The sequence below is a fragment of the Oryza sativa genome, chromosome 7 (assembly GCF_034140825.1).
Source record: "Oryza sativa Japonica Group chromosome 7, ASM3414082v1".
Lineage (NCBI taxonomy): Eukaryota > Viridiplantae > Streptophyta > Magnoliopsida > Poales > Poaceae > Oryza > Oryza sativa.
The window spans coordinates 2488250-2516159 of record NC_089041.1 but is presented as its reverse complement, the minus strand read 5'-3'; the positions used below and the strand labels follow the sequence as shown (position 1 = coordinate 2516159).

General features: G+C 45.2%; 2 protein-coding genes across 2 annotated transcripts; one reads left to right on the top strand and one right to left on the bottom strand.

Annotated features, from left to right (window-relative positions):
* Nucleotides 1-14234: 14234 nt before the first annotated feature.
* On the bottom strand, nucleotides 14235-16065 carry LOC4342400 (anthocyanidin 3-O-glucosyltransferase). The gene has a single exon (XM_015790037.3). It carries the CDS (start codon nucleotides 15877-15879, stop codon nucleotides 14371-14373), a length of 1509 nt encoding a protein of 502 aa, XP_015645523.2. The 5' UTR covers nucleotides 15880-16065; the 3' UTR covers nucleotides 14235-14370.
* An 8390-nt stretch (nucleotides 16066-24455) lies between these two features.
* On the top strand, nucleotides 24456-27823 carry LOC4342399 (ferredoxin--NADP reductase, embryo isozyme, chloroplastic-like). The gene is made up of 6 exons (NM_001402995.1): nucleotides 24456-24623; nucleotides 24707-24763; nucleotides 25532-25867; nucleotides 26299-26518; nucleotides 26888-27128; nucleotides 27323-27823. Exons 1-6 carry the CDS (start codon nucleotides 24600-24602, stop codon nucleotides 27579-27581), a joined length of 1137 nt encoding a protein of 378 aa, NP_001389924.1. The 5' UTR covers nucleotides 24456-24599; the 3' UTR covers nucleotides 27582-27823.
* The last annotated feature ends 87 nt before the right edge of the window (nucleotides 27824-27910 follow it).

Here is a 27910-nt window from a genome sequence, read left to right as displayed (position 1 = left end):
GAAAGTTCAGAGCATTTCTGAGTATTAGCAACCACACCCTTCAGACAGACATTCTGTTGTTGATACTGAAATTGCAAAATCTTGCTTCGCTAGTCAATCTGCATTGGGCTATGGTCAACCAACCAATCCATGCCGAGAATTATGTCATAACTTCCCAGAGGCAGCACCTTGAAATTGGATTGAAAGGAGAAACCCTGCACCCACCAAAGGCAATTTGTCAACTCCCTTGAGCAGTGCAGTATACCCCCATCCGCAATCCTGACTTGAATAGCAGGAACAACACGCAGCTTACAGTTCAACTTGCCAGCCAGCTTTTCAGACATAAAACTATGCGTGCTGCCAGAGTTCACTAACATGAGAATTTCTTACTGCTGAATAAGTCCTTGCAATCGAAGCGTACAGACAGATTTCGTACCAATCATAGCATCACGAGAAATCTGACAGACTTCGCCTTGAGGTTCAGACTCAGACCCAATGTCAGTAGTTGGTTCAATAATCTCAGGCATACCATCAGCAGCAGAATCAGCTAACAATTCCAAAAGCTCTTCCACAATATGCAACTGAACAGTAGGTCCACACTTGTGATCGCGACTCCACCGTTCCCCACATGTATGGCATAATCCCTTTGCTTTGCGATAAGCTCTCAGGGCAGCTACCTTATCTTCCACTGGCAGTGTCCGTTCATCAGCTCGGCCACCACCAAATGTCTTGGAAGCAAACGACGGTGTAGCAGAACGGGCCGTAGCTCGGTAACTCGTCATAGCCTCCTATCGAGCAGATTCCAGTACTTCCTCCTACAGGCAAGCGAGATCCACAGCAGTATCCATGTCCGTGGGACGGTGTAAAAGAATAGCACCATGAATATTTGCCCGCAACCCATCTATGAATTGAGTAAAAAAAACATGGAATCCCAAGAGGAATGATGAGCGTGAAACTGGTGCATTAACTCATTAAACCTCTCCGCATAACTAAGCTAAGCACCGAACATGTCTGCTTGAGCCTGTTAAATTGACGCACTAAGCCCTGGAACTCATCTCTCCCAAATTTTGCACACACTAGCTCAGAAAACTCACTCCAATCCATAAATTCAACATGAGCATTTGTGGATTGAAGCCAAGTCAAAGCCCCCCCCCCCCCCCCCCGGAAAATTGCAAAGAAGCAACACCTACCCACACTTCAGAGCAAATTCCACTCACACGGAAATAGGTTTCGCACTTCATTTTCCAGGCTCTAGGGTTCTCCCCATCAAACTGTGGACAATCTACCCGAGCGTTTCCTCCGTGAAACCCCGCAGTAAAACCCCGATTCGAACCCTCTCCAAATTCCAGAGAAAAACGGTGGGGCAACTGATTAGAGCACGTACCCTTGGCCGGGAGAGACGATGGAGAGGACTCCTTCCCACACGCCTTCCCCCGTGGAATCGAAGCAACGCGGTGGCCTAACGGCCCGTGACCTTCGCCACCCACACTTGGAGAGACCTCCTCCTCCTTGGGAGCGGTATCCCGAGGCCGAGTCGGTGTAGGAAGCAGCGCCGGCAACTCCGATGGCTTGACGGAGAGCACCGGATTACGGGCTATCCGCTCCACTTGTTGGCGCAGATCCCCCATCTCCTCATGCAGCTCTGTCACCGCCTTGTCCATCGCCGGCTTCCAACTCGCTAACTCCACCACCAGGGGCTTGATCTCCTCCAGCGATCCAACCGAAGTTTGAATCGCCGAATTCTGCTTCTGAATCGCAGACATGACCTCCACAAGTTCCGCCAATTGTTGCTCCATCTCCTGGGATTTGAGTTGAGCTCGCGAATGATAGCGTGGTTTCTCTAGATACTCCAAGATTGGTGGCTCTGATACCTAATGTTACGATCGGGCTAGAGATTTTGGGGATTTTGGAAGGAAGAGGATGAACAGAGAGCAGAACGAGAGAGAAATACTTGGAGCAGGGGAAAGAGCAGTAGAGACAGAGTTTGGTTTCAAGTTTACAGCTCAAATATTCGATATCCTTTCCTCTCTCCGCCTGTGCTTATATACACGCACGGCATACAGCTGGCCTAAGCCCACTCCGGCCCAGAGACTCGGACATTCGGCCTTCTCTCCCTTTGAGGTCGTTTCCCAGACTTCACAGGATTATTCTCCCTTGCCGGTTCAGATACAGTAGCAGCACCCGTAACACCGCGGCGGTGCGGGATGCGGTGGAGGCGGCTGCAGCGGCGACAGCGTGGGATGCGAAGGCAGCGGCAGCGTGGGAAGAGCCGACGATCTCGGCGCGCACACACTCTCTCGTCGCCGTCGTCGAGCCGGAACGAGCCGTGTCTTCTCGACAGAGCTCTGTTCACGCCGGCCACCTCGCCGGGCGCCGGCCTCGGGCACAGTTGCCAGGCAGGCGGCACCGTCTCTTTGGCCTGTGCTACAGCATCGCCGCCTTGGGGTTGCTTACTTGCTGTTGCTTGGTTGCTTGCTGTTTGAATGCTTGCCATTGATGTGCTATTGTTGATTAATTTCAGCTGTGGCCCAATGCAAGCCGATTCTCTCGGAGCTGAACGGGAGGATGAATTAGTCTAGCAGGAGTTTGTTAGAGATGCAAATAAGTCGTGAATCAGTTAATCGTGACCGAGTCTAGCGCTGGCAGTGGCGCGGGTGTGTGCATGGAGTTCAGAGAAAAGCGGATCGTGGGATGGCGCGATTTTGCCTCGGATTCCTATTTTTTTTTGCGTTGAGTATAAGTAGTTCTCTTAGCTCTTTATTCTTTTTGTAAGGTTTACATTCAGTTGAATGAGAAAAACCCAGAAAAAATTGCCCCATACATTCTCGCAAGAATTCTTTCTCTGAAACTTCTCCTCTGCTCTGTTTGCTGCTCTGTTCGTTGTTGCCGCTGCAGTTCTTGCCGTGCCGGGCGTGAACAGTCTGCCAGCAAGGTGTTTGATCAGAGTTTTTTTGCTATTGCCAACAAGTGGTATCAGAGCACTCAGGTTGAGGGCTGATCTGACACCATGGCGTTGGTTCCGGCGGGAGCGGGAGCGGATCCGGCGAGGGGGAGCTCGGGGAGTGCTTTCTCCTACCCACAACTCACGGCAACGAACTACACCAGCTGGTGCATTCGGGTTCAGGCGATGATGGAGGACCAGGGTGTCTGGGACGCCATCGAGCCGGTGGCCGGGGTGGCCGTCGACCCAAGAAGGGACAAGAAGGCGAGGTCCCATCTGTTGCAGTCCCTGCCGGAGGACTTGCTGATGCAGGTGGCGAAGAAGAGATCGGCGAAGGAAGTGTGGGATTGCTTGAAGACAAGGTTCGTGGGCGCGGACCGCGTTCGCGAAGCGCGCTTGCAGACGTTGAAGGGTGAATTTGGTGCCATGGTGATGGAGCCAGGGGAAACTCTGGATCAGTACGCGGGCCGCATCACCGCGATGAGCGTGCGTCACTCGGCGTTGGGCTCGACGCTGGGTGATTCCGCGATGGTGAAGAAGCTGTTCGACACGGTGCCGGAAAAATTCGTCAGCCTCGTCGCAGGTATTGAGCAATTTTATGACATTGATACTATGCCATTTGAGGAGGCAGTGGGTCGACTGAAGGCCTACGAGGAGCGCATGCGGAAGAAGAAGGCTGCCGCCGGCGGGGTCACCACCGACGGGCAGGTGCTCCTCACTCAAGCGGAGTGGGAAGCTCACTTCAAGAAGAACGGCGGGGAATCCTCGCCACCACAGAAGAACAAACCTTCAGGTGAAGGTGCTGGGCGTGGCCAGGGCGGTCGCGGTCGCGGCAGAGGCCGTGGCGCAGGCGGACGCGGCGGGACGCCGCGGGGCGACTCAGGTGCAGGCTCTGGCGGCGGTGGCCGTGACAAGAGTCACATCAAGTGCTTCAATTGCGAGGAGTACGGGCACTACTCTAACCAATGCCCACATCCGAAGAAGAAGAAGGGAGAAGCACATCTTGCACAGACGGAGGACGCCGGGCCTGCCCTGTTGCTTGCGGTGACGGAGGATGTGCCAGAGCGCGCGTCGTGCGGCTTGGTCGTACGCGAGCAGCGCGTGTGGCCCAAGCTGCTGCTGGCAGACGCTGGTGGACATGCTGGCGATGTCTGGTTCCTGGACAACGGGGCCAGCAACCACATGACCGGCGATCGAAGCAAATTCCGGGAGCTGGACGAGTCGATCACCGGACGGGTGAAGTTCGGCGACGCTTCCACAGTGCAGATCAAGGGGAAGGGGTCGATTCTTTTTTCATGCAAGAACGGTGATCAATGGCTGCTACAGGACGTCTACTACATCCCCAGTCTGCAATGTAACATGGTGAGTTTGGGCCAACTAACAGAGACCGGGCATCGCGTGGTCATGGATGAGGATGTACTCGAAGTGTTCGACAAAAGTCCATGGCGGCTGGTGATGAAGGTGAGGCGCACTGTAAATCGTCTTTACCGAATTGAGTTGAAGCTGGCGCATCCCGTGTCCCTGCTGTCCAGCCTCGACGACCCGGCTTGGCTGTGGCATGCGCGGCTGGGACACGTAAATTTTCAAGCAATGAAACTGCTGGTGGACAAGGAGATGGCGGGGGGTGTTCTGGCAATCGTCCACCCGAATCAGCTGTGCCAATCTTGCCTGGTGACGAAACAGGCCAGGGCGCCGTTCCCGGCGGCGGCGCACTTCAGGGCGGAGGAGCCGCTCGAGCTGCTGCACATAGATCTGTGCGGCCCGATTACACCGAGTACGATGTCTGGTAATCGCTATTTTTTTCTTATAGTTGATGATTATTCCCGGTGGATGTGGGTGTTCGTACTCAAGACGAAGGATCAATCGCTCGATGCTTTCGTAAAGTTCAAGCCACTGGCCGAGAACACGGCTGGGCGGCGCGTGAAGACGTTGCGGTCAGACCGGGGTGGTGAATTCCTGTCAGGCGAGTTTGCACAGGTGTGCGAGGAGGCGGGGATTCAATGTCACCTGACAGCGCCGTACTCGCCCCAGCAAAACGGGGTGGTGGAGAGGCGCAACCGCACGGTGATGGCCATGGCACGCTCACTACTGAAGGGGATGCGCGTACCGGGCAGGTTTTGGGGGGAGGCGGTGCGTCACGCGGTGCATCTCCTTAACCGGCTCCCGACGAAGGCAATGGGTGATCGTACTCCGTTCGAGGCATGGACGGGGAGGAAGCCACAGCTGGGACATCTCAAGGTGTTCGGCTGCACGGCACACGCGAAAAACACGCAGCCGCACCTCAAGAAGCTGGACGACAAGAGTGCACCGTACGTGTATCTCGGTGTGGAGGAAGGGAGCAAGGCTCATCGTCTGTTCGATCCGCGTCGTGGGCGCATACATGTAAGTCGTGACGTTGTATTTGAGGAAAATGTACCTTGGGAGTGGACATCAGCTGCAGGACAGGAGCCAACGGATTTCGCGATGGAGGAGGAGCCTGGTGAGCAGCTGCCGAGCCCGGCAACAGCGGCCGGCGTAGTACCGTCGTACCAGGCACCGTCTCCTGGCAGGCGCACCGGGAAGGAAGCAGTGGTGGCGGCAGAAGAAGTACCGTCACCGGCAAGCCCGGTGGCAGCATCACCGACTCTGCCTGGAACGCCCACGCCCGGTTCTCCATCGACAAACTCTGCCGGGGTGGTGCCGTCACCGGGCACAGATGACAACATCGATACAGATGATGGGCCTAGGCGGTATAGATCGCTGGCAGATGTCCTGCGTGAGGCCCCGCGTGTGGATTTGGTGGAGGACGAATGTGATGGAGAGGCGCTCCTAGCTGAGTCAGAAGAGCCATCAAGCTATCGAGAAGCTGCCGGCCAACCTGCGTGGGAAGAAGCAATGCAGAGGGAGATGGAGGCAATCGAGAAGAACAAAACGTGGGAGTTGGCCATGTTGCCAGCCGGGCACCGAGCGATTGGGCTGAAATGGGTGTATAAGCTCAAGAAGAACACGGCAGGGGAGATAATCAAGCACAAGGCATGGTTGGTTGCAAAAGGATATGTGCAGAAACAAGGGGTCGATTTTGAAGAGGTGTTTGCTCCGGTAGCGAGGCTTGATACCGTTCGTGTTGTGCTTGCAGTGGCGGCTGATCGCCGCTGGCAGGTTCATCATCTTGATGTCAAATCGGCATTCCTTAATGGTGAACTTGAAGAAGAGGTGTATGTTGCACAGCCGGAAGGGTTTGCTAGATCAGGAAAAGAGCATCTTGTGCTCAAGCTGCATAAGGCATTGTATGGACTCTGGCAGGCACCGCGAGCCTGGAATATACGCCTGGACAGAAGCTTGAGGGAGCTCGGCTTTGATCGGTGTACGCAGGAGCAGGCAGTATACACCCGAGGTAGAGGAAGTGATGGCATAATTGTCGGCGTTTACGTTGATGATCTCATTGTCACCGGAGAAAATCCCTCTGAATTGAAGGTTTTCAAGGAACAAATGATGGGGGAGTTTGAGATGAGTGATCTCGGTTTGCTCACATATTATCTCGGGATAGAGGTTGATCAGGATGAGAGTGCTACCACATTGAAACAGACTGCATATGCCAAGAAATTACTGTCTCAGTTTGGGATGATGGAGTGCAACTCAGTTTCAATTCCAATCGATCCGAGATCGCAGCTGAGCAAGGATCCAGAAGGTCACCCGGTGGATGCAACTGAGTATCGGCGGATCATCGGTAGTCTTCGGTATTTGCTTCACACGAGGCCGGATCTGTCATATGCTGTCGGGGTGGCAAGCAGGTTCATGGAGAGGCCAACCGTGATGCATTTCAAGGCTGTGAAGCAAATTCTCAGATACATCAAGGGAACGATGGATTATGGTCTCGTGTATGCTGCAGGCACTGGGGCACTGAAGATTACAGGGTATACTGACAGTGACCTCGCCGGGGACTTGGATGATCGGCGCAACACTGGTGGAATGGCGTTCTACATCAATCAGAGTCTGGTGGCGTGGAGCTCGCAAAAGCAGAAAACTGTGGCACTATCGTCGTGTGAAGCCGAGTTCATGGCAGCCACGACGGCGGCCTGTCAAGCGCTCTGGTTAAGAGTGTTGCTAGCAGAAGTGGCGGGAGTGGAGGAGAAAGCAGTGAAGCTCTTCGTCGACAATAGGTTAGCAATTGCATTGATGAAGAACCCGGTGTTTCATGGGAGAAGTAAGCATATTGACACCCGTTATCACTTCATACGGGAGTGTGTGGATGGCGGGCAAATTGTTGTGGAGTTCGTCCGGACTGAGGAGCAGCGGGCGGATGCACTGACGAAAGGATTGCCGGCGGCGAAGCTGGCGACGGCGAGACACCTTCTTGGTGTTCGTTCACTAGGGCCACGGCAGAATTAAGGGGGAGATTGTTGATTAATTTCAGCTGTGGCCCAATGCAAGCCGATTCTCTCGGAGCTGAACGGGAGGATGAATTAGTCTAGCAGGAGTTTGTTAGAGATGCAAATAAGTCGCGAATCAGTTAATCGTGACCGAGTCTAGCGCTGGCAGTGGCGCGGGTGTGTGCATGGAGTTCAGAGAAAAGCGGATCGTGGGATGGCGCGATTTTGCCTCGGATTCCTATTTTTTTTGCGTTGAGTATAAGTAGTTCTCTTAGCTCTTTATTCTTTTTGTAAGGTTTACATTCAGTTGAATGAGAAAAACCCAGAAAAAATTGCCCCATACATTCTCGCAAGAATTCTTTCTCTGAAACTTCTCCTCTGCTCTGTTTGCTGCTCTGTTCGTTGTTGCCGCTGCAGTTCTTGCCGTGCCGGGCGTGAACAGTCTGCCAGCAAGGTGTTTGATCGGAGTTTTTTTGCTATTGCCAACAGCTATTGTGCTTCATTGCCTGCCAATCCTCAGCAACAATGGATGGCGTCGTTGTTCGAGTAGCGCATTGGGGCGGCCCTGGGTAGCATCCCAGTACGGAGGGACGACGCGTCGTCTACCGCCACCGCGTCGCGCGGCTGGAGGAGAACCTGCGCTGTTGTTGCTGTACTTGCACGACACAGGCATCGCAATGTCGCCGCCACGCTCACCTCGCCTCCTCGACGCCGCCGGGAGTGGACCGGGTTGTCCCGCGTCCCGTCCTGCCGCCGCCTCCGCGTGCCGCGCCGCCGTAGCCGCCCGCCGCTCGACGACGGAGACGAGAGTGTGTGTGCGCCGAGATCGTCGGCTCTTCCCACGCCGCCGCTGCATCCCACGCCGCAGCCGCCGCCTCCACCGCATCCCGCGCCGCCGCGGCCTCCTCGTCCCGCGACCTCGACGACGGAGACGAGAGAGTGTGTGCGCGCCAAGATCGTCGGCTCTTCCCACGCCGCCGATGTCTCCGTGTCCAGAGTGAGTGAAGAGAGAGAGGGGGGAAGAGGGGAAGGGTAGATATGACGTGTGGGTCCCATCATTTTTTTAAAAAGAAAATGCTGACTGGATGGCATGCATACGCCACATAGGACAAAACCGCTCTAAATTGGGTTAAAAGGGGTAATTCGTCCGGTATTGAAAGTTTAGGGTGAGTAATGTCCGGTTTTGTGGTTCAGGGGGTAATTCGGTCGATCGCGATAGTTCGGGTGGGGGGGGTAATTCGTACTTTTTCCTTTATTTAAAGAAGTTTAGAAACGCATAATACATATGCTTCTTATAGAGCACACACTTCATGAGAAACATCCAGGGGTCTTCGAGCTAGCTCCACGATGTGGTGGGCTAGCCGACCTAGGTTTAAGGCCTCACATTTTCTATTTATTTGATATTATATCTTTCCTAATATTCGCGTTTTTAGCACGGACTTCATTGGGAAATTGTAAAAAGTACGAATTACCCCCCTGAACCACAAAACCGGACATTCTTCACCCCCAACTATGCAAACCGGATGAATTACCCCCCCTGACCCAATCCGCGGTGGTTTTGGTCTACGTGGTGTACGCGTGGCGGTCCAGTCAGTATTTTATTTATTAAAAAAATATAGGACCCACCTATCATACTCCTATACCACTATTCCCATCTCTCTCTTCTTTCTCTCTCTTCCTCTCTCTCTTTTCTCACTCTCTATCTCACACGCGCACGGTGGCAGGCGGGGGAGCGGCGGCGGTGGCGGCGGCGGGGTGCGGCGGAGGAGGCAAGGCGAGCGGCGGCAGCGGAGGAGGAGGCAAGGCGGCAGCGGCGAGCGGCGGGGGATGAAGCAGCGAACGGCGGCGGGGTGCGGCGGAGGGGGCGAGGCGAGGCTGCGGCGACAGCGGAGGAGGCGAGGGGCGGCGGGAGCTCACACTGCTCGAGGCGAGGCGAGGTGAGCGGCAACGGGGTGCGGCGGAGGAGGTGAGCGTGACGGTGGAGGAGGCGAGCGCGGCAGTGGAGGAGGCGAGGCGGCGGCGGCAGTTGGCCGGGGGGGGCGGTGACAGACGACGACGCGCGGCGCGGGCGGGGCTAGAGTGGAGATGGCGACGGCGCGCGGGCGGCGGGGTTGAGATGCCGCGGACAGGGCAACCGACACCCTTCGTTGTTTTTTATAGTGATACCTAAGTCATACTCCCACCTTTTAGTCATGATATCAACTCATGCTTGAGATTCTTGTCCTATATATAAGAAGAGAGAAATTTTAAGATTCTCTCTTTGTTACGTGGTCATGAGTAGATGTGTATACTTTGTTCGAGTTTTCCATCTTGTGATCATGAGTTTGATGTATATAGTGACTTATTTGTTTTTTTATCAATTCCTTGCCCTTTAGCTCTGTTGATTGGTACTCTAGCTTTCTCAGTTGTGAAGGGACGTTTTAGAAACGTGGTGGCAAAGAACAGCCCGATGCTTATGGTTCTGGTCACTTCGAACTCGTTAATGAGTTAAACTAAATTAGGCATTTAGCTCGTAAGCTTAACGAGCAAAGCTCGTGAGCTGCGTGTTAGTACATAATAATAATAATAATAATAATAATAATAATAATAATAATAATAATAATAATAATAATAATAATATTATTATTATTATTATTATTATTATTATTATTATTATTATTATTATTATTATTATTATTATTATTATTATTATTATTATTATTATTATTATTATTATAATAGCTAGGATGTCATGCCTTGCATCTGGTACGATGTTCTTCCAGCTTGCAGTCATGCATACCTAGCTAGATGGCACACCTATAAGTATCAACCTGCAGTAATCGATCAATATATATATACTTGTACATATGTGTTTGTTATTGGTGTTTATCTATTACTATTTTCAAACATCTCATATGCACGGGCTATTAGGAACATGATTATCTATAGATTGAGAAAAAAAGGACAAATTAAACTTTGTTTTTTTCCTTTTCTTTTCAAATTGTACCAAAACAAATAAAACTCTATATATAGTACGAAATTTATGGTCTGAGAGTGTACACGAAATAATTAATGGAACATGTACGTACTTCTCCCTCTGTTACCCGTTGAAAATATAAAGCCTACAAGTTTTTATACACCGTGTAAAACTTTAATCATCAATTTTTTAAGTATATTATCAATTACTAAAAATTAAGATCATAAATAAAAAAATATTGATTTTTTAAAAAAATATGGGTGCTTTAATTATTTTTTGGACAGGGCAAGTACTTGTGGGGCTGCTGCACATACCTAAGGGCATAGCACAAAACATGTCAGGATCGACTCACGTAAGGATAGAGATTCTTGAAGACTTGAACAATACCAAAGAGTGAGAATTTTTAGGAATTATTTATCATAATTACTTAGGACTCCTTTAAAACACATGATTAAAAGCCAATAAATCATAAAAAAACACAAGAAAAATACGTGAATGGTCGTTTGATTTAGCCATAGGAAAAACATAAAAATTGGGTGAATGGTCGTTTGATTTAGCCGTAGGAAAAACACAGGAATTGATATGAGAGATATACTCAAAAGTAATTTAAATAAAATCTCTACAGGAATACCCATTCCATATGAAATTTAAATAAAATGGTAGAATTCAACTCTTTTATTTCAAAGGCTTTCATAAGATTTTTTTCTTTAGAATTAAAATCCACCAAATTTTCCTGTTATTCCTATAAATTAAAGGAGGCCTTAGTGGCTGGCTCGCTGCTCTTTGACACAATCGTTCCTAGGTATCTTTATGTTGTGCTTTCAATTATTACATATATGTTCTTAGGATTTCCTGTCATAGTAGACTGTATACACTATTACAAAAACACCCGATGAAGACAACACTATAGGTGCTTGAACAGCTAAAATCGATACCAATAGACTTTTTCCCACTTTCACTTTCCTCTCCACTACGCCTCTCCCCCTCCCCTCCCACCGCACCTCCTCACCTCCTTGCCCCTTCCCACCAGCCACTCATGGAGGATCAGATCCGGCGCCACTTCCCTCCTTTCTGTCCCTCCCCACTAGTCGCTGGGGCCAGTCGGATCCGTAACCGCCCCTCCCCACCAGTCGCTCGGGGGCAATCGAATCCAACACCTCCCTCTCCAGCGCTGCTCCTTCGGCCTCCACTCCTGTCCGGCACCCCCCCTCCCCTCTCCGACTTCAGCCCCAGCCACCTCCCCTACCTCATTGGAGAGGAGGGGGAGGGGGGAGCGGGAAGAGGTGGCGCAAGTGGCAGATGGATGTTTTAATTTGTGGTGTTGTGTGATTTATTAATCAAATTCTTTGATTTGTTGTGCTATGTGAATCAATTGCTTTGATTTTTTGTGGTGCTGGGTGATTTGTATGGATGTTTTGATTTGTGGTGTTGTGTGAGTTGTGCAGGTGATGGATTCGTGATGGATGGATGGTGATACATGGATGTGGAATGCATGGGGAGCTGCTCGAATCGAGCTGATGCACAAGCCGACTTTTTTTATTACTGTAACCTCAAAGCCTATGGTGGGGGTTTCCCAACCGACATCCATCGTTGTTTCTGTAGTAGTGATACCTAAGTTATACTACCACCGTTTAGTTTAGTTCCGATATCAACTCATGTGTGAGATTCTTGTCATATATACAGAAGAGAGAAATTTTAAGATCCTCTCTTTGTTCTGTGGTCATGAATAGTTGTGTATACTTTGTTTGAGTTTTCCATTTTGTGATCATGAGTTGGATGTTTATAGTGACTTATTTGTTGTATACTTTGTTAGAGTTTTCCATTTTGTGATCATGAGTATGATGTTTATAGTGACTTATTTGTTTTTTTTTTCAATTCCTTGACCTTTAGCTCTGTTGATTGGTAGCTTTCTCAGTTGTCAAGGGACATTTTAGAAATGTGGTGGAAAAGAACAGTTCGATGCTTATGGTTTGTATCAGTTCGAACTCGTTACTGAGTTAAACTAAATTAGGCTTTTAGCTCGTAAGCTTAACGAGCCAAGCTCGTGAGCTGAGTGTTAGTACAACATATCAGTATTTATTATCATTATTTTTATGTACTCAGTAGTGCTTCTTAACTAGTGTTTAGTTCTTTATTTTTATCAAACTATTTCTATTTATTTAGTTAGTGTTTATTATTACGTATATATAGGAGTATATAAAGGTAGTATAAAAGTATTAATGAGTGAGTTCATCATGTACTATTTTTATAACATAGCAAATTTAAAATTATAAAGGTGGTATAAATGAATTAATGAGCTAACGTGAGCCAAGCAGCTAGGCTTCTCATTAAGATAAATGAATTAATGAGCTAGGCTTTGCTGCTAGAATAACTAAACGATTTTTAATATATTTTTTCGACAATCAAGCTATGAGTAAAAAAAGATAATGAAACGTTAAAACTTATCAATATTTATCATGAAACAAATAAATGACACCCCTGTTTTAATGTGAAATAAATTTTTAGGGATAATGTTAAATATTATAAAAATGATAGATAGATCTGTGCAAATATTATGTAAATGATGTGAGGGGTGATAATTGGATATACTTGCATCTTGATTTATACAATTAAATAGATTGTAGATGATATATATTGCATGCTTGCATGAAGTTAAATAAATAGTTATTGCGAAAGGACCTATAGCCTAGTGGTTACTAGAGCCTCAGTAGCACCTTAGGTCCTAGGTTCGACTCCCCCTGGAAACGAATTTTCAAGGATTTAACGGCATTGTGCTTTCGGTAGAAGGCGACATACCCGTCGACAACGAGGCGCCTATGATGACTTTGTCATATGGGTAAAGTTTGCTTGCGTGCGTTCATAGGGGTGAGTGTGTCCGCGTTGTGCTGTGTAATTCGTAAAAAAAAAGTAAGGCCTTGTTTAGTCCCAACTTTTTCTTCAAACTTCCAATTTTTCCATCACATCGAAACTTTCCTACACACATAAACTTCTAACTTTTTTCTTTAAACTTTCAATTTTAGTCAAACTTCTAATTTTGGCGTGGAATTAAACACAGCCTAATTATTGCTAGTGGATGATGATGTGGCATGGTTGCATGTTAAGCTTTAGACTTAGTGGGTTATAATTTTATAGAAAGTATAGATAAGCTCAAACGAGCCGTTGGTATGTTATCCACCCCTATTGTTCAACAAATTAAAATTAAATGATAGCCTCTCCGATTATAAAATGTAGGTTGCATAGATAATATTTCCCATGACGATTTGCAAAAGTGACACATGGTTATTAGTCGTTTAAATGTACTAAAAAATGATTCAGTAATTAATTAAAATAATATAATTGATCATTTCCTCCTAGTAGTTTTAATTTCCGTCCGACGACAAACACTCTTTCCTCTATATATACCTCGTATGGCAACCTCTACCTTTTCTTTTTCTCTAGAAACGCAAATGGCTAGTAAATTCCTCAAATTACACGTATAAATTCATTTATAGGTTTATAAATATAATATAATCAACACGAGAAATATTGGAGACTGTATCCATATCTAGAAATATAATATTGAAGTCTATCATGAAATTTTTTTCCCAACCGACATTGTGCTTTGAATGTGTACTTTGCCGACTGATCTTCTATTAGGGATTTTGTGTCGTGGTGTAATGAAAAGTCTGTTTATAAAACTTGAGTGAGCGCGCGTGCGCTCAAATCTTACATCTCCTACATGTCAAGTCTTAAAAATATTTTTCATAAATATAGTAAAATATTTTAATTTTTTAAGGTTATAAGACGTTTCGACTTTGGTCAAAGTCATACTACTTTAACTTTGACTAACTACGTAGAATAACTTACTACGTAGAATAAAGTAGTAATATTTATAACACCAACATAGTTTCGTTAAATCTATAATTAAATAAATTTTCATAATATATTTTTTTAGGTTAAAAATATTACAACTTTTTTCTATAGAATTAGTCAAACTTAAAGTAGTTTGACTTTGATCAAAATCAAAACATTTTATAATCTGAAATGGAGGAAGAAGATGATATTGTTATATAGGTTAAGGTGATATATAACATTATTGTAGCTTATCGTTCTAAAATTTTTAATTTCTTCTGAAGTTCTAAAAATCGATGCCATGCATGTATCGATCACACCCGACGGGCACAAACAATTTCGACAAATTTGTGCAAGTTTTTCGTCGATCCACCGTCGGGCTCGAACGCCGAGACCACCATGGCCTGAAGCTCCCGTGCTCTAGCCCTCATCATCCGGGCCCCTTCCTCCTCTCCGGCGAGCAGCGACGCCACCGCCTCTGCCACGCGGCCGCGCGTCATCATCGACGGCTTGCCGCCGCCGTCGTTGTCGTCGTCGAACGCCATGCCGAAGCACCACAGGCGCGCCACGGCGCGTGCGTTCATGTGCTGGTCACCGAAGAATGGCCGGCACGCCATGGGCACGCCGCCGGACATCGCCTCCAGGACGGCTCCCCAGCCGGAGTGCGTCACGAACGCGCCCACCGCCGGGTGGCGCAGCACGGCGGCCTGCGGCGTCCACGCCACCACGAGCCCGGCGGCGGAGTCGCCGGCCTTGGTGGCGCGGTCGAGGAACTCCGGCGGGAGCAGCGGCCACGAGTCCTCCCGGAGTGACCAGAGGAATGGCGCGCCGCTGGCCTCGAGCCCCGCGGCCAGCTCGCGGAGCTCGTCCGGCGGCGGCGCGGCGACCGTGCCGAAGCTGACGTACGCGACGGAGCCCGCGGGGCGGCGCGCGAGCCACGCGAGGCAGCCGTGGGGGTCGTCGTCGTTGGCTTGCGTGGCGGCGGCGCCGGGGAGGAGGTGGTAGGGGCCGATGGGGAGGCAGTTGGGGAGCGCGTCGGCGAGGGCGGCGGAGACGTCCGGCGGGAAGAGGCCCGGGAACGCGTTGATCGCGACGGCGGTGGCGGCGCGTGGCAGCCGCCGCGCCACGCGGCCGAGGAGCATGGTCATGACGCGGTGCATGTCGCCGCCGACGCCGCCGCCGCCGAAGGGGAGGTCGCGGACGCGGTAGCTCCCGAGGCCAGGGTAGGAGGTGAGCAGCTCGTCGCCGCGAGCACCGTGGAGGTCGTCGTCGTCACCGATGTCCTCCCGGATCGCGTCGCCGACGATGTGCGCCAGGAGCGCGCACGGGCCACCCGTCCAGACGGCGACCCAGGGCACCCCAACCTCGGCGGCCATGGACATGAACGCGTCCCCGACCACGCAGCTCACCGCCACCCCGCCAGCCGCGTCGCCGGCCGCCTCCATCGCCCGCCTGAGCCCGCCACCCTCCGCAGCCTCGACGAACATCTCCATCCGGCGCCACACCGGCCACGTCTCCTCCTGATCACCATCCGTGGGCACCTCCACGAACCGCAGGTTGTTGTTCCCGGCGGGGACGACGGCGGTGGCGGGGAGGCGCGCGAGGGAGTCGGCGGTGGAGAGGAAGGAGAAGGTGGCGGAGGGCGCCGCCGTGGCGAGGGCGCGCGCGACGGCGAGGAGCTTGGGGGCGTGGGAGCTGAAGGGGAAAGCCACCACGGCGACGTGCGGGTGCGATGGCGACGACGGCATCGTGCGATCGTTCTTGCGGAAATAGGCAAGGTGACGAAGTGATATCGTTGTCTTCAGTCTTCTTTCGCGTCTCATCCATCAGACTATATATATTGCCACGGGAAGCGACTTCTACGACTGGATTTTTCACTTTGGGTCCCTTGTGAAAACTTATTTAGCAAGCAAGGCCCTAAACAAGTTTATTCCGTGATTGGATCCTTTCGCTGCGCCAACGCCATTGGCTCAGCGTCTCCGAAAAAGCTAATTCACTTATACGAAGGTGATGGTGCCAATGTCATTAGTACCGATGAGTTATTTATAAAATTATTTTGAAGAAGGACTTATTTGAAATAAATTCCAACCCGTCGGGTAGATATTACATACTGTGCAATGTTTTTTTATTTAGAAATGCGGTACAAACATAAGTGCTAATGACACGTGTGCACTCATTCCTATGAACCCACACATACATCCTTCTGCTATGAGTATCTTGAAAAAATTGAGCTAGTATATATTGAAATTAATAAATTCATTACAGACATCTCGCTGTTGACGAGTATATTGCCTACTATTGAAATAATAATTAGTTCTAAATACGAACATTTGTGTTAAATCTAGCTAGTACTATGGTGAAAATCTAGTACTATCATGCAAAGTTCAATTTGTTGTTTTTTTATTTATACAAGTCAAATTTAGTTTGTATATTTATGTAGCGTGATATAGGAGTACCATATATAGACTATCTTGGATTTATTTAAAAATATATATCACAAGGTCAAATGGCAAAATAGCTTTCCCGCGCTCCTCCACAAGTTATAGATTTCCTCAAATTGACGATTTTATGAAGACCACTGTAAAATTTGCTATCCTTTCGGTGAAAATATATTTGACATCTAGGATAAAATTTGTTTAAACTTTTCAAATTCTAGCAATCAATTTATATTAATTTAAGTTCATAAAATTCAATAAGCTTTAATATCTATGTTATTAGTATAATATTTTTTTAGACAAATCTCTACATATTGAGACCAGTTTTTGTCATTTAAGAAACCTTTTTATAATCAGAATTTCAAAAGTTTGATTAGAAGTGTCAAATATATCTACGACTAGAGGGAGTACACATTAGACTTATCGTTTCTCGATGATAGTGAAGCCAAGCTAGCTCACAAATTTTGACAATTTGACCCTTTACAGAAACTAATTTTATAAATGAATCGTGGCCAAAACTTATTTTAAAAATGACCCTTTTGTTCAGCGCTAAATCGTATGGTGCTGAACTTAGACACCTCAGCGCCAAATAGCACGGCGCTGAATGCACGTCGGCACGCCAACTCAGTCTCCCATCCGCAGTAGCATGGCATTTAACACCAGTTGACGTGGCGCTGAGGTTTCTAAGTTCAGTGCTATACGATTTGACGCTGAACAAAAGGATCATTTATGAAATAAGTTTTTGTCGTGATTTATTTATAAAATTAGTTTTTACAAAAGGTCAAACTGTTAAAATTTGTAAAGCTAGCTTCTGCAACTAAAGTATTTCTTGGATCTTATGTTTACGGTAATACTCGGTCAATAATTTCTCAAATGCTTAATTTATAAAAAAATATAAGTATACACAAATTTGCACTGATACACGTTTATTAGATCTTATAAACTTGTCTTAATATAAAACTAATATTTTGACTGAGTTGATCATGTACTACTCCCTCCGTTTCTTAATATAATATAGGGCGTGACTGTTGTAGTTGCAAAGACCAATAAAACCGTTTAAATAGCAGTTATGCTGATTAATTCTCTCCGTTCGAAGAGCGACGTTTCGGTTGTTGCGCAGTAGATACGCTAGCATTAACCACCATGCATGCAGCGTGCGCTCGACCTGCACTTTCCGCGCGAATAGCCAGCATGCATGCAGATGCATTTAAAAGCCAAACCGAGTCATCAGTTAATTCTGCATGCACCAGTACAGGAGCCGAGGATTACTCATCAATTCCTGCATGCACCGAGAAGCTGCCGCCTTGTATTATGGAACCCAGTTGAAAAGAAGTTACGCCCTGTATTTAGGAACGAAGAGAGTACTATTTAAGATCAGACGGAGCAGTAATTAGTGGCAAGTCAATTCAATGAGGGCATCACAATCAAGCCGACAGAGAAATTAATCGGTGAATGGAACCTGTGACATATTCTCGACAGCTAAGCATTTGTTTTGCGTATAGTAACTATTAGCTCGTGACATACTACTATGATACACGCATTATATGGCTACAATAATTGTACTTGAAAGCGTATGAGAGTGGGAAACCGAACCAGAAACAACACGTGTATGTCGCTATCAGTCCTATCCTTGATAGCCAAGTACAGTATGTCGCTCACCTCGAGTCTAGCTTAATTACCTTTTTTTTCCCCTTTAGTTAGTATACAACACATGTACAGCTCCTTGTTCATAAGATTTTGGATGGTTTCTCATGGGGAATAAGTGCATCTGAGGTTCTTAACTTGTCAACGAATCCGATTTTCATCCTTCAACAAAAAACCAGATATAATATGTCCATCAACTGTCAAGACCGATGTAATATAGGCTCATGATGGTTTGGATGGCGGTTTTAGCTGACGTGACGCCTACGTGGCTAATTTGACTTAGTCTTCATCTAACGTGGCATTAACGTGGCGCTTACATAGCAATTCGATCCGAAAAAATAATAGAACCCATGGGACCCACATGTCAGTTTTACACATAGTAATATTAAATAGTGGAGCCCACGTGGACCCCACATGCCATCCTCAATCCCCTCCTCTTCTTCCTCCTCTCTCCCATCTCCTGTCTTCATCTCTCTCTCCTCTCCTCCCTCCTTTCTCGCCGGCGGAGATAAGGATGGCGCGGCCTCCTCCACTCCCGCCCCTTGGGCCTACCAGCGGCGGCAGCCGCCCCTCTCCTCGTCGTCCACCGTGCCTGCCTCCGGCTGCTTCCACTGCAGGCGTATCTGAGCAAGAGGAGTATACTAGTAGCCTGCTCCATAGCATATGCGGTCTCGTAAATCACATGCGGGACTGGATTGTCAGCGCCATGGACGTAAGCATGCAGTCACAGTCAGGGGTGGACCCAAAGGGTGTGCCGGGTGGGCACCGCTATACCAAATACTCCCTCCGTCCCATAATATAAGGGATTTTGAGTTTTTACTTGCAACGTTTGCCCACTCGTCTTATTCAAAAAATTTTGAAATTATTAATTATTTTATTTGTGACTTACTTTATTATCCACAGTACTTTAAGCACAACTTTTTGTTTTTTATATTTGCAAAAAAAATTAAATAAGACGAGTGATCAAACGTTGCAAGCAAAAATTGAAAATCCCTTATATTGTAAGACGGAGGGAGTATTTCACAAAAAATTTAGGATGTACTATGAATTTGTTGGTCTAAATTTATTTGTTGGCTGCTTTGTTCATCAGCACTCAGCGTACGTCGTCGTACGTGAAAGTTGTAGCTGGTACGTACTTGCAACTCGAAAGTATGTGAAGTTGCAACTCGATCGTGGACGCCTTGCAGCAGCCGGACTGGATCGGGGACAGGTCGTCGGCGACCAGGGTTTTCAATTTCGAAATTGGATTTTATGCCGGGGTGACCGAAATTTCAAAAAATTTTGGCCGAAATTATTTGAAAGTCGGCGACAAACTACGCGTCTACGCGCACGTCAAGTTGCCGTCCTGCAGGCTCCTGCACATGACGGCGTCGGCGAGGCAGCTCCTAATCTTGTCCCAGTTCTTGCTGCTCCCCACGTGGCGCTGCAGCCACGTCGATTAGTCCCCGAGACGGTGCTCCCTGTACCCGCGGCCGGAGACGGCCTCGCCGGCGCCACGGTTGCGGTTGGTGACGGCAATGGGCCAGTGGCGAAGGCGGTGAAGCCGACGAGTGTGCAGCTCATGGCCGATACCTTTGCAGTCGCGCAGCGCGTATGTTGCTAGACATATATTACTACTTCCTTATCTGTTTCACAGTATAAATCATTCTAGTATTTTCCATATTCATATTGATGTTAATAAATCTAGATAGATAACATCAATATAAATGTGAAAAATACTAGAATGACTTACATTGTGAAACGGAGGGAGTAGCAACTAATCTGTTTCCCTAGTTCGGTATTCAGCTTCGATTTTGTGATGCTTGCATGCATATATGTGTTATGTGTCGCTGATACAATATTCCAAATAGAGGGGAAAAGGAATCTCTATCTCTTCTTTACTACTTAAAAAAAATAAAGATGTTTTCGCGGTCCGTCATCTGTCTTTGAGTCGGTTATAAAAATCGAAGATGTTTCCACGGTTCGTCATTCGTATTTAAGTAGGTTTTAATTTTATGTTTTGGTTTTAATCTATTTTGGTTCGTCATCCGCGTTTGAGTTGATTTTAATTTTATATTTTGGTTTTAATCTATGGCCCTGTTTAGTTTCAAAGTTTTTTTTTTCTAAACTTCCAACTTTTCATCACATTAAACCTTTCGTACACACAACTTTTCTATCACATTATACCAATTTTAACCAAACTTCCAAACTTCAACTAAACAGAGCGCATATCTCTTCTCTTCTCTGCATGAGAACGTGCACTTGATCATGAAGCTGACAGCTCCATTTGTTTATCCAAGGAGTGACGACAAGCTACACATTTGTTTATGTCGCCATGCACCCTATTGCCCCCCTCCTCTACCTTCCGCTCCAAGTGTTTCAAGCTAGCTACAGCGTGCGTGATGCATGCATGTGCCACTCGATCTGGACCTGGGACTCCGGGAGAGAGGGCTAGGGCCGAGTTTAGTTCTAAACTTTTCTACGCACATAGACTTTTAACTTTTTCATTATATCGTTCTAATTTCAATCAAACTTCTAATTTTAGCGTGGAACTAAACACACCGTAAACCACGTTAAAGTCGGTGCTGCTTTTTATTAATCCAAGGAGTTAAGCAGTGCCCATCCATTCTTTTGAAGCCATCTACTGTGCTGCATTTTTTTTTTTTGGTTAGGACTTGCAGCTTTCAATCCAATATAGATTATAGAGTACTCCCACATTGGTTTCTTTGCTTCTGTAGTGTAGAGAGACAAGCTGCCCGGCTCCCCTCATAAGTCACAACAGTGTATTGTTGGTGAAGAAAAGGATGCCTCGGATCAGGGCAGCTGAATTTCGGGGGGGCCTATGCTTTGTAGGAGTAGTACTTAGCCCTTAATTAATCATGTCAGTTAGGCCGCTGGCCAGTCTGATTTCATTCAGAGAAGGTCCAAATCAATCACAAATCAACATAAAGGCAACCGCTAACCTACCCCGTAAACAACTACTAGTACCGCCTACTTCTATTCGCAACATAGCGAATTTATAAAAATTGAAGATGTTTTTGTCAGTATTTTGATACGTCATCCGTATATAAGTTGGTTTTTAAGTTCGTTTGCTTTTCAAAATATGTATCCGTATTTGAATCGGTTTTTAAGGTCATTCACTTTTGATAATACAGAAGGAATCATATAAGAAATATATTTAAGAAAACTCGCATGCTAACTTGAGACGATCGGACTCCTAACTGCAACTCATGATTTTCTAAATACTCCGTATCCAAACGAACTCCCATAGTGAATTTCATCTTAACTAAACAATACAACAATAATAAGATTAAAATAGACTTCACCCGTTGTAACGCACGTGCTTTTTTTCTAGTAAAAAAAATAACCGAGGAGGGAGTACCTTACAAAGTTAGAAAGAATATTAGGACCCAATGGTGAAAGGTGGTTTTCTCTTAATCAGTTTTGATTATCTGATAGCAAAGGGTTGTTTAGGCATGCAGATTTGGGAATTGGGACGCTTTCTGCTCAGAAAACGGATCACAAATACATATCTTTATCCTAATATGGTTCCGTATTCAGCTTCAATATATTTCGTGTGGTTCAATAGGTGATCGATCCCTTCCTTCATAAGAAGAGCCAAGCTGCCCCTTTCCATCCAAATTCACCACAGGTCGATCGATCGAACGGCAACATGGCCGAGCGCTTCGCGTTTAGTAAACTGGCCTCCCATCTTTCCCCATCGCCTTCCTCGTCCAGTTAACAACATCACGTACCCTCGTGTCCCGTGCCACCGAGGTATTTAACTACTCCCCTTAATTCATTCTATATATTGTAAATCACTTTAATTTTATTACAAGTTAAAATTACCCCTCCATTGCAGTATATCCAATCGCTTTAATTTCATTAGAAATCAAAACTATCTACTAACTTATAACAATATTAAACTTGGTTTCGTTAAATCCTCCATAGAATATGTATCGACAATGGATATGTTTGTTACGGTAAATATTTGAATGCCATAGATTCGGTTAAAGTTAAAAATGTTTTGACTTAGGCCTTGTTTAGTTCTCAATTTTTTTTCCAAAAACGTCACATCTAATCTTTAGGCATATGTATGGAGCATTTAATATAGATAAAAGAAAACTAATTACACAGTTTGCATGGAAATCACGAGACGAATCTTTTAAGCCTAATTAGTCCATGATTAGCCATAAGTGCTACAGTAACATATATGTGCTAATGACGGATTAATTAGGCTTAATAAATTCGTCTCATGGTTTTAAGGCGTGTTATGAAATTAGTTTTTTCATTCGTGTTCGAAAACTCCTTCCGACATCCTGTCAAACTTCCGATGTGACACCCAAAAATTTTCTTTTCGCGAGCTAAACACACCCTTATTATGATACTTCCTCCGTTTCATAGTCCACTTTCATATATATGTTAATGAATCTAGACATATATTCATTAATATCTATATGAATGTGGACAATGCTATAAAATCTTATAACCTGAAACGGATGGAGTAGAACTTTAAAAAAATCCTACAAGGGAATAGACGATTACACTATTGCAACCTCGATAAAAAAGTTATATTACTGCAAATGAAGACCATTTATTTTGATAGATTATTATATACCAGGACAAACATGTTTGGCTACTCTACTGCAGCTGTGGCGCAACCTCTGTGCAGAGTATTTATGCTTCCTATAAAGTTATAATCACTAACTTTAAAGCTCAACATACAACCATAGCACATTATCATCTACTAGCAATAATTACATAATTAACCTCATACAAGCATGTAACATCATTTATATTTTTTTTAATTCTACAAATCAACATACAAGTATATTCAATCATTATTTCTCACATCACTTTCATAATATTTTAACAAATCAATCTATTATTTTATAATATTTAACATATATACTTATTAATATATTGCACATTAAAACGTAAGTATTGTTTATTTATTTCATTTTAAGTACTGATAAACCCTGACATTTCTTTTTCCTTTTACTCCTAGCTCGATTATACATTGTGCATGGCACTTTGGTCAAACGAAACAAAGAGCAACCACAAAAGTTCAGGCAGTTCAAAATGCTCCATATGTTCAAGCAAAAACCAATGTGGTGATTCAAATTCAAATTAGGTGGACCCGGCAAAATTCAAATTAGATGAAATTCAGATGAACCAACGTTGTGTTCAAGCATACTATGATGAAGAGGTGGCTTGTTTTGTTAGCTTCTTAATTCCCTTATACATCTTGACTTACCCTTAATATATATAGACTGTAGAGCTCTCTATAATTAATAGTAATGTTATAAGGTTGAAAAGCCTTAAGTGATATTCACATGCTGAGACTTTTGTTCTATATTATTGTTACAGGCCTACAAAAGTGATATATTTTATTTTGTTCTCTCCGTCCTTTAATGGAAGGGATCTTGGTTTGGCCATACCTCTAATTCTGAAAATAATTACGAAGATGCCATTAGCTCATGTGATTTTTGATAAAAAAAATGTTTTAGAAGGGACAATCGCTAACCTCCTCTCCAGTAAAACAATTAAAAGATTCAGCATTAAGGATGTGTGAATGTGTGATCCGTTGCCTAGAGTTAATTTTATAAATTGATTATCCGAGAAGCAATGAGCAGAACGTTCATGTAAGATTTGAGATGATTTCATTCCAAACTGAAGCATATGTCAGCCATCAATTGAGTGGCCTCACAAAGGATATATAATTTGCAAAGCCTAGCAAACTATGCCCATTGCCCAGCATCAAACAGCCCACACCAAGGCCCAGTAAGAAACCATTGCTTGAAGGTGTGATGATGGTTGTACTTGTATAACTATATTTGACTGAATTTTTCCAGAGGTCATGGTCATGTGCTTTGAAATTCTTACAGGGGTTACTTCCCTCCCATTTGATTTGCAAATGTTTGCTTCGAGTCTTGCACTCTTGCTTCCATTTGCTTCGCACATGTTTGTTTGCTTGGAAAAAAGTTTCAGCACATGTTTAAGAATGAAGACCATTGAACTCGACTATGATGTATGCATATGTAAGCTATCAGCCTATCACATGTTTTGTCTACCATTCCATTCCAAAACATAGTTATTTCTTTCTAACACTATGAATAGCGACGTATTTGGGACGGAGAGAATACTTGTTAGTATGAAATAGTATATATTTACTTAGTACCTCTTAATTTCTATTTGCAAAATTATTAGCAGCATGCATTAGACATTCTTTAGGAAGGAAAAAAAAAGAAAGTTTTTTTGTCACATGCTCAAAGCAAGTTGGATAATCGTTTTCTTTAATTTGATACTCCTACTAATTTGGAAAAGGAAAATTGGAATCCGTCTCATCTTCGCTTGCTCTCTTCTCTTCTCCGAGGTGCCAAACATATCCGTCCCTTTCCCTCTCCTCAGCTTCGCGTCAATTCCAGAGATCAAAACCCTAGCCAACCCCTCCTCCTCCTCCTCTTCCTCGCGATCCACCGGCGATGGCCTCCGCCCTCGGGGCTCAGGTACGCTGCCGCTCCCGCCGCACGATTCCCGGCTTTTCCTGCATCCTGTGGCGCTAACTTTCGCTTTCTGTGGTGTCCTGCAGGCGTCTGTCGCGGCGCCCATCGGTGCGGGCGGCTACGGGAGGAGTTCCTCGAGCAAGGTGCGTGGGGGTGAATCTTGTGACTGATTTCTGCCTCTAGAGATTGCGTTTTAGGGGCTCTCGTTGAGGAATCTCGTGGTTCGATCTGGTCTGGCACTGTAGAAAATTAGTTGCTGGAAGGGATAAGTTTCAAATTGTGCTCCTATAAATTTGGGGGGTTTGCAGCTAGTTTTTGTTTCGCGTGTAGTACTTTCTAGCATGTGGAAATCAGTCTCGCACAGATTCTGTCCAGCAGCAGTGGCTCTTGAAATGGCACATTCACAGTATACTCTGCAAGTATAAATAAATTAATTGTATTGTGATGATTTATGTGGTGAAATATCAATTCTAGATGAGTTTTATGTCGCCCTGAAGACTGGCTATATGGGCACTTGGCCTGTCTTAGATTAGCTAAGCTGCCACCTTCCTGCCTGCTTGGAGTTTGGCATCAATATCTCCTACCTGGTGTTGGGTCAGTTACTGCCAAAAACTGGTACATCAGTCCTTGAATGGGAACCATGTGCTATGTGCACGAATTTATTTTGAGAATTGCTACAACAAACAAATTGTTGTCTGGCATGCACTCTTCCTTTTCCAAAACCTGCCTAGGAAAGTATAGGATTTATCATGTGAGAAATGGAGGATGAGGACATTGTAGCAACACATATAGTTGCATTGTTCTTGGTTGAGTGTGGACTCTCTTATTTTGCTTCCATGAGAATTTTTATAGTTGTTGCAATGTGGTTATACTGGTAATCCTGTATTTAACAAAAGACTTGTTATGTTCAGGGTAGCAATACTGTTAACTTCTGCAACAAATCATGGATTGGAACCACATTAGCATGGGAAAGCAAGGCCCTAAAATCAAGGCATATGAACAAGATCTTTTCCATGTCCGTTCAACAAGCAAGCAAAAGCAAAGTTGCTGTAAAACCTCTGGAATTGGATAATGCGAAGGAGCCACCCCTTAACTTATACAAACCAAAGGAGCCTTACACAGCCACAATTGTCTCAGTCGAAAGGCTTGTAGGCCCTAAAGCTCCTGGTGAAACATGCCATATTGTTATTGATCATGGTGGCAATGTTCCATACTGGGAAGGACAAAGTTATGGTGTCATTCCTCCAGTAAGTAATTTGGACTTGTTCTTGCTCAACATAATGCAATATTTTTTAAGTTTTGGTTTTGTTTAGGTTTGTCATCATCTTGTCTAGAAGTGAAAGTTTATTATACGCTTTCCTGGAATTTCAACCTCTTGCTTATTATCAAATAATTTGCCATTGGGTCCATCATTGCTGTAGATAAAAGATAGAGGTATGAAATATGTAGGCACTGTAAAAACTGATGGTAATCCTACTCATTTTCTCTTAGCAAGAGATATGAAATATGTACTGTATACCTTTCTTCTTAAACAGTTCTAAAAGAACGACCCAAATTTAATTGGCACCTATATTCCTTAACAATACCAAGTACCAAGCTTGCTTTCCTGTATCATGCTGCATCCATTCATCCTGAATTCTCCTTTTCCCTTTTAATCTTCATGTTAATTTTCCACCAGGGAGAGAACCCGAAGAAACCTGGTTCCCCAAATACTGTCCGGCTCTATTCTATTGCATCTACTAGGTACGGTGATTCTTTTGATGGAAAGACTGCCAGTTTGTGTGTTCGTCGTGCTGTTTATTATGATCCTGAAACTGGAAAAGAAGACCCCACAAAGAAAGGTATCTGCAGTAATTTCCTATGCGACTCTAAACCAGGCGACAAAGTTCAGATAACAGGTATCGTGCTCCTTTCAGATGGCATATAAATATCATTCTTATATGTTCCAACGATAAACAATAGCCCCTAACTGAAAATTTAGGCTTTTAACCTTTTTTTCTTATCTGAAGTTCACATCTGTGATGCAATGTTTTTTTCTGAAATCTTTTGGATGGGTATGTATAGAGGGCATATTAGCTTATAAGCTTTCTGAAAGATGTGGCTGGAGAAAATATTAGCTTATAAGCTTTCTGAAAGATGTGGTTGTTGGAGAAAACAATCTGAAGAAGAGATGTCTTTCAATATTATTATGACTTGTTTTGTAACTTATGGCTTGCATGTGGTATTCCAGCCTCAAGCTTATCACTGAAGTTACTCTTCACATGCAGGCCCCTCAGGCAAAATCATGCTTCTACCTGAGGATGATCCAAATGCAACCCATATCATGATTGCTACTGGCACTGGTGTTGCTCCCTACCGTGGCTATCTACGTCGTATGTTCATGGAGGATGTCCCAAGTTTCAAGTTTGGTGGTCTGGCTTGGCTATTTCTAGGTGTTGCTAACACTGATAGCCTTCTGTATGATGAAGAGTTCACAAACTACCTTCAGCAGTATCCAGACAATTTCAGGTTCGTGGACCCTTTTATGCTTTTTGCTTAACATCTTGTCTTGGTCTATCCAGTATTTCAGTGACATGGTTGAGAAAGATGTAGTCTAGCTTTGCGTTGATTGATCTGGTTGTATTTGATGCCTGACTGAAGTTAAAAGGTGAGTAGCTGACTGATTCTTTTGTGAACTAACCTGAATTTCATTGACTTTGCAGGTATGATAAAGCACTAAGTAGGGAACAGAAGAATAAGAATGGTGGAAAGATGTATGTGCAGGACAAGATTGAAGAGTACAGCGATGAAATTTTTAAACTTTTGGATGGCGGTGCACATATCTACTTTTGTGGTTTGAAGGGTATGATGCCAGGGATCCAGGACACACTCAAGAGAGTAGCTGAGCAAAGAGGTGAGAGTTGGGAGCAGAAGCTGTCGCAGCTCAAAAAGAACAAACAATGGCACGTGGAGGTTTACTAAGTTACTAAAAAGCACGGGCTGTGATTTTGTGATTGTTTTGCAGCGAGTTGAAACATAAAACAGTAAAAAGCGATGATTCTCGTTGCATTGTAAAATTGTCAATCTTATTCATAAGCTTCTGCTTGACATGGTGAATAAAATGAAGCATATGCTAATTTTGACTTAGTATTGTGAAATCATACCAGCTTTTCATGGGCATCATGCATGATAAAAATGTGAAGTAGTGGGACTTTCTTACTGTTTGTTTCTCTCGTCTTCTCCTTTCACTTTATGTTATTGGTATTTAAGAGAAATAACTCTGACCAATTGTCTTCTAAATTTTTATGCTA